At 30.7% G+C, this 8,028-nt stretch overlaps 1 protein-coding gene across 1 annotated transcript; it reads left to right on the forward strand.

Annotated features, from left to right (window-relative positions):
• Positions 1-4,825: 4,825 nt before the first annotated feature.
• LOC111385427 (probable metal-nicotianamine transporter YSL7) lies at positions 4,826-8,023 on the forward strand (the record flags this gene model as incomplete). The annotated part of the gene is made up of 7 exons (XM_023009808.1): positions 4,826-5,439; positions 5,852-6,015; positions 6,120-6,217; positions 6,302-6,436; positions 7,160-7,349; positions 7,454-7,719; positions 7,825-8,023. Coding segments are annotated over exons 1-7 (1,425 nt in total), but the record flags the coding sequence as incomplete, so codon positions are not given.
• Positions 8,024-8,028: the final 5 nt, after the last annotated feature.

Genomic DNA, 8,028 nt, shown 5'->3' on the forward strand with positions numbered 1-8,028 from the left:
GATTGTTGTGTTTTTTTGGTTGGAGTCGTGGTGGTGGTGGTCTTGTTTTGGTTGTGTCGAGGGAATTGGATGATTCTTGTTGGTAGTGAAACTGATGGTGGTGGTAGATTGTTAGTGTCGACGGCGAGATGGTGGCCGACGACAGGGATGGCGTGAGTGTGGTGGAAAGTGGTAGTGGTGGTATAAAATATGACCTAATATTTGATCTGTGACCAACTATTTGATCACCTGTGACCAATTCAAACTTAAAATTTGATAACTGTGACCAAAATAATTTGTGACCGATAAACTGTGACATGTGACTTGTAATTCGAATGATCTGTGACTTCCAAATAATATGTGACTGACAAAATTTTTGATTTGTGACTACGAAATAATCATTTAATCAATTAATTTGTCGATATGTGATCAGTAAATAAATCTGTGACCTATAATTATGAATATGTGATTATTAATCGTGTAACTGTGACTTTATTATCTATATTTAATAAAAAATTTTAATTAATTAAATATGTACCTGATTTTTGAATTTTAAAAGTATTTACTTGATTTTTGAATTGAGGCAAACTTAAAGCCTGAAATGTGAACTCTTCCCTCAAATTAATTACAACCCGTAAGGTGTAAAAGGCCCAATTGATCACTTAATAAATTTGACCCAAACACAATTATCATTATGAGCTATATATCTAACCCGTAAAATTTTGCAATCGAATGTGAAGCCCACATATAGAATTATTAATTATTCCAACAAAATATTCCACTGCTTTCCATTCTGAATATATACAAAATATATGTAAAATATTTTACGACTGAAGACATGTCATTAGTCTGGGAATATGGTTTTTAAAGCATAATGAACTGATTCATCTTTCGATTTCACATTCCAATAACTGAGAAATTTCTCATTTTATTTTCCCTCCAACTTTATAAGTACCGTAAATATAATATTTGATACCAATTTGTTAGGAGGATTTGATGAGTTTCAAATGAAGTAAAGAAGATAAAATTTCCGATAGAAATTTAAAAGAATAAAATTGTACTCTCAAAACTTAACTTCCATGATTCAATTTTTTTGCGATGATGAAATACTACAAATGAGCATCATTTTCATGCTACATTTGATACATAAGAATTAATTACTAATACATGAATTTAAACATGCATTAAAATTCATAGATACATAAATAGAAATAAATTAATCTATAATAATTCTAAATTCATGAAAATTGAGATTCATAAAATCAAGATTCATTGAGTCTAGGTTAATGTGAATATAAATTGATTAAGAATTAATAACATGGAATTCGTACATGACAAGGATTGTACAATATTTATTACATATTAAAAAATGAAAATTAAGATATTATTGAAATAATAAAATTATAGAAGGATTAAAATCGTCCAAAAAATTATTCTCACTTGATGTGGTATTTAGATGTGTTTGGTGGAAATTGAAATTAAATTTTTTAATAGATTATGATAGAAATTTTTGAAATATGTCGTTGAAAAGTTGTGGGATCCATAAAGATGTGGTTAATATTGATTATTTGATTTTGACTAAGATTAAATCATATTTTAATCCAAATTAAACAAGGTCTTAATATTTTATAGACTTGATGTGATATTTATTATAGATTATTTTTATATTTTTTGTTTTTTACTTAATTTTTTTTTTTTGGGTCAAATGTACGAAAAATTTGACTTCATATTTAGAAGCTCTAACATTGAAATACGAGGACACATTGAAATTTCTAAAGAGCCCCATATATTTATGCGCCCCAAAGTCAATAAAAATTCTTCCAATTAATGATCTTTAAAAATGCTCAAGTTATTCGATGCCTAAATTTTGATGAAACATATATTAGAATTTGAATTGGGATACCTAGGTTTAAAAGCATAGTCAATGACAATACTATTTTGGTCTAGTGGCACCAGCAGATTCTTGAAGGGAAAATAATACTCTCTATTTCATTTATAAAGGCCGACTTTCCTTTCTTTCTTTTTTTTTAACTAATTATATAATCATGTTTTTTTTATTTTATTTTATTGAGAATGTTTTGTTTCGTTCATTTATTAATACGCCCTTATTTAATTTCCTTAGTTATAACCAATTTTCTCCACTTAATTTTAAAATTGTACAAATATAAATAAGGATAGATTATAAAAGTTCTTGACAAAAATTAGGGGTGGACAAAATGTCCAGACCAAACCAGAACCAAACCAAATTGAGCGGTTCGATTCAGTTCCACAAAAAAAAGGATGATTTTGGTTATGGTTCTGGTTTGGTTCTAGTACTAGAACCGAGAACCAAACCAAGAATCAAACTTAATTTATAATTTTATTTTTATATGAATCTAATCTTGTATTAATTGAAATCATTCTAATAGCTATTATTTTTGTACAACCCATTAAGCATGTTACTTCAAATTCAAAACCTTAAGAATTCCAAACGATGCCCTACAGATCCCTCAAACGAAGCAATTGTGCTTGATCCAAGATATGAAATGGAGTTTGTTGTACATTCTATTGCTATTATGTATGACTTTGACATGGTTGAAGTCACAAAAAATGAAGTCGATAAATTATTGTATACTTTGTACAATTAGTACAAGGGATGTGAAAGCAATACTGATGAAGACAGTGGTAGTGGTGATACTAATGATGGAGTGACTTTGTTGGATGGTTCTGATGATGATTCGAATGACTTTAATAATTTTGATTTCGGGTACAAGAAATTAAAAACTAGCAAAGGCTGTTTGTTTGGAAAAGATGATATTCAAAGATATTTGATGGAACCAGATGAAGATGCAGCTGATGCAAATTTGATATTTTGAATTGGTGGAAGATAAATACTCCAAGATTTAAAATTTTATCAAATATTGCAAGAGATGTGCTCGACATTTATGTATCTACAGTTGCTTCTAAGTTGACAATTAGTACAAGAGGACGCATTCTTAATTGTTTTAGGAGTAATTTAACTCCTATAATAGTTGAGGCTTTAATTTGTACCCAAGATTGGTTATGAGAAAAATCTATACATTTGAGAGTAAGTCAAGATAGAATTTGCATTAAGAAGACAGAGTTCTACGAAGAAATTGAGTCTGGTAATAAAAGTTTTATAAAATATTTTCACTTAAGAATTAATTGTAAACGATTTTAATTTATTTTTGTTTATTTTGAATTATGTTTGTAGAGTTTCTTAAAGTTACAGCACAAGTAATTGAGTATTAAACGGATAATGGTTGTCTGGATGGTAAGGGCTAAGTTTATTGGGTTGGTCATTTTGTCACCATCCCTATTATTAGTTTCAAGTTTTAATTTTATATTTCAGTTTCATATTTCATTTTTCTCATATAGGATTTGATGGTTTTATGTAAAGGAATTGATTGGATGGAGGATGACGATGAAACTTGATATTATTAACTTTTGGCAAAGAAGCATTCATTTATATTTTGTTTGTTAGTTTGAATTTTTGAAATCTTGATGACTGATAATTTGAATTTGCTAAATGTTTGATACTTATATTTTTTATTTAAGTATATATTACTAGTTTATGGATATGGCGTAAGTCTGAAAGTTTAAATAATAGAACTAGAATCGGACCAAACCAATCCAGAACCGAATGGATCGGTTTGGTTTGGTTCCATACCTTTAAAAAAACCATTTGATTCTATTATCAAGAAAATTATTAGTTTATGGTTCGGTTAAGTTATCTTAGAGTCAACACCAAATGAAACCATGTCCACCCTTAACAAAATTGCTTTTTCAATAACATTGAATAAGATTTCTTAGTTCATGTGAAAAACAAACTTACATACATAAATGGAATGGAGAGAGTATCTTTGAAAAAACTAAACGTTAACTAGAAATCGAAAAGTGATTGACACATTTTAATTTCTCCTTAAAAGTTACCTCTTTATTTTAATTTTCTCAATTTTTTAGAAAATAATCTTAAAAGTATTAGCGTGTAAAATCAAAAGTTTCCATATTTGATTCAAGTTGGTCAATCTTCAGTTACATTTAGGACTCAACTTCAAGCTATAATCAAGAAGTGCAATAATAGACAATTTTGATCAACAAACATTCCATTTTCTGCAATGTTTCGGATTTCGACAATCCCTTTACAAATTTAGATTTTGACTTCCAAATTTAATCAGAACTATTATCCATTATTGATACCGCCAAAAATACTTTTTCATGAAATTCATGCAATTTTGATAGATAGTTACCAAATTATATTTTATATTCCGTGCATATGTGTAAACTTCAGTTCGACAAATTGATCAATATGTTACTTGTCATCACATATTTCAATGAAATCCCAAATAAAATTCATGTTCACTAATCATTTTTATCTATTTATAAATTCTTCCGAGACGGAGGCTAAGTTTTTCAAAATGCACATATAAGTAAATAAGTAAATTTCAAAACATAAATAAGTAAATTATGAAAAAGCTAAATATAAATTACTTATTTTAACATAGAATAAGAAAAACATTTCAAATTAGTAACTTATTTAAGAAATATACTTGTTTGGGCCCAATTTTTTCACCCAAAAAATTGATTTTTGGACTGTTATTTCACTATTTCAGCCATCATATTTCACTTCTTCTCTCACAGATAGACCGCACTTTTCTTCTAACGGTCAAAAAATCAATTCTTAAAATCACTCCCAAATAGGCTCATAATTTAGTCGTGTTTGTCTAAGCTTTAATATATAATAAAGTTTAAACTATTATGTAATCGTAGTACTACTTATAGTTATATAAGTGAATTTTAACCGTGAAACTAAGCAAACATGGATTCTAAAGAAATCCAATTCATTGAACCTTCGGAATTCCCGTCAGTTTCTCCTACACCGGGTGGAATTCCAGACTCACTGGGATTCTCCCATCACTCTATATATATATAGACGTAGTTCAGCCTTTGTAAATCTAAATCTCATCATACTCTTTTGTGTTTCAACATCAAAATCAAGAGAGTAATTAGTCTGTTAAGTCGCAATACAAAACTAGGCTTAGGGTTTATAATTTACGTAGAAAGAGAATCAGTTAAGAATAAGCAATATGCGGGAGAGAGCGGGAGAAGTAGAACAAGGACTCCCTGAAATTGATGAAGGCGATAAAAATAATGGATTGGAGGTAGAAAATGCGTTCAATGATGTAGAGGTTCCGCCATGGCATAAGCAGATAACAATGAGAGCTGCTTTTACGAGTATTATTTTGAGTTTTGTTTTCAATATTATCGTATGCAAACTCAATCTCACCACTGGAGTGATTCCTTCGCTTAACGTGGCGGCTGGCCTCCTTGGATTCGCCATTGTTAAGGCATGGACGGTTCTGCTTGAAAGGTGCGGTATGTTGAAGCAGCCTTTTACCAGACAAGAAAACACTGTGATTCAAACCTGTGTGGTTGCCTCTTCTGGGATCGCTTTTAGCAGTAAGTAGTTATTTGATTTCTCTTAATGATTTGGTTTCAAAATGTTATCACGATCAATTTGGAAAGCTTTTTTTTTTTTTTTTTTTTATTATTTATTTATTTGCTTGTTGTTTTTGTATATCTTGTATTCAAAAATGCGTGGTTGAAAAGAAGAGAACGAAAGATGGATTTTGAGAAAAATGGGAATCAAACAACCTCTTTGGAATTAACTTGGAAAAATTGTCATTATTTAATGGAAAAGAAAAATTGGATTTTTTTAGGGTATCTTTCTATGTTAATTAACTGTTTTTCATTGGACAATGGATACTGTAAAGTATATATGCTACTTTGGAATTTTAACTAGAAAGATTATGAAATTTAATCATTGCAACTTGTTCAATGTTAAATTATAAGTGTGTTAAAAAAATTTCAGGTGGGACAGCGAGTTATCTGTTAGGAATGAGTGCAACGATAGCAGCTCAAGCAGATGCAGGCAATACCCCAGTGAATGTGAAGAAACTATCTCTTGGCTGGATAATTGGATTCCTTTTTATTGTCAGCTTTGTTGGTCTATTCTCAATAGTTCCTTTAAGAAAGGTATATACATAATACTATATGAAGCGTTTATGTACTTATTGAAGATTACTATAGTCATCAATTAATTAGAAAAATTATAATTTTCTTTGAAATTTTCTGATCAGATGATGATCTTGAAGTACAAATTGACGTATCCCAGTGGAACCGCAACTGCATATCTTATCAATAGCTTCCACACTCGAAAAGGAGAAAAGCTGGCCAAGTATATAGATAATTTAACTCTGAATTTATTTTTTTCTGTCATAACTTATGTTATTATACTGAATAATCTGTTCTTCGAATGCAGGAAACAAGTTATGACACTTTTCAAGTCCTTCTGCTTTAGCTTTCTGTTTGCGTGTTTCCAGTGGTTTTTCGCAGCTGCCGATGGATGTGGTTTCAGTAGCTTCCCGACTTTCGGTCTTCAGGCCTTTAAACAAAGGTATTTATTTATTTAGTTTTTAATTTTCCTATCTAGATGCTTATAATAAATGATTTATCATATTTATGTGTTGAAACCTACTTGTTTTCTTGACCAATAGACATTGCTTAGATGGTAAAGAAAACTTGGTACATATTTACTGTATTAGACTAGACAACAGCGTAAAAGATTAAAGATGAAAATGAATTTAAAATNATGGTAAAGAAAACTTGGTACATATTTACTGTATTAGACTAGACAACAGCGTAAAAGATTAAAGATGAAAATGAATTTAAAATCTGATCCATTGTTTTGTCCAGTATTGTGTGCTAAATTATTGAGCTAACATTGTACGTAGAGCTATTGAAGATTAGCAGCCTATCCTATTCTTTCTGCAAATTTAGACTTCTTTGCTGAGCTAAATAGAATTAAAGATAATTAACAATACTCGAAGTGGAGTATACTATACTTAATTACCTACCATGAACTAACAATTCAAGAAAGTTAAATATAACTTTGATAATGGAGGAAAGATAATTTTATTGCTAAAATTTGCTTGTTACTCAATGTGACAATTTTTTCCACAAGTTTTCTAAACGAAAACGACATGGCATTCTTTCTTTTAAGTATATATGGATTATGGTTGAGTTTATAGATTTTCTGTCAAGTTACAAGATTGTCAGATAATTAATTTAACCAAATGTGATGTTTGAAAAGAAAATTGATATATCCTTCCCGCCACAGGTTCTATTTTGATTTCTCATCGACATACGTTGGTGTTGGTATGATTTGCCCTTACTTGGTGAATGTCTCATTACTTGTTGGAGCCATTGTTTCATGGGGAATCATGTGGCCTCTGATTGAGTCCAAGAAAGGCAGTTGGTATAGTGCTGATTTATCTGCAAGCAGTCTTCATGGCATCCAAGGATACAGGGTAAGTCATATATTCTATATATAATGACTTGTAATGTGAACTGTATAGTATTATTCAAATTATCATTGTGACTCAAATTATTCGATTTGTGTTGATCTCAACAGGTTTTTCTTGCCATTGCCATGATGCTTGGTGATGGACTGTTCCACGTTGTTTACATGATCATTGTCACTTCGAAAAGTTTCATTAATCGCAAGTCGGAGAAATCTAATAGTGAGCGTGAAAGCACCGGAGGAGACTATGACGAAAAAACAAGAACTACCTATTTCTTGAAAGACCAAATCCCTAATTATGTAGCCATGGGCGGCTACGTACTCTTGGCAGCTCTGTCTATTGGTGTTGTACCACAGATCTTCCACCAGCTCAAATGGTATAGTTGGAATATTTTACGTGGACTAGCATATTTTTATTTTCAATATTTACAAATTTGTTTTGGATTAAACTATGTTTATTAATGGCACAATAAATCTAACAGGTATCACATACTGGTGGCCTATGTAATTGCTCCAGTTCTAGCCTTCTGCAATGCATATGGATGTGGCCTAACAGATTGGTCATTGGCCTCAAACTACGGAAAAGTCGCTATCCTAGTTTTCAGTGCTTGGGTCGGCCTCGATCATGGCGGGGTTCTTGCAGGCCTAGCTTGTTGTGGTGTGATGATGAGCATTGTATCAACGGC

The sequence above is a fragment of the Olea europaea genome, unplaced genomic scaffold, assembly GCF_002742605.1.
Source record: "Olea europaea var. sylvestris unplaced genomic scaffold, O_europaea_v1 scaffold3161, whole genome shotgun sequence".
NCBI lineage: Eukaryota > Viridiplantae > Streptophyta > Magnoliopsida > Lamiales > Oleaceae > Olea > Olea europaea.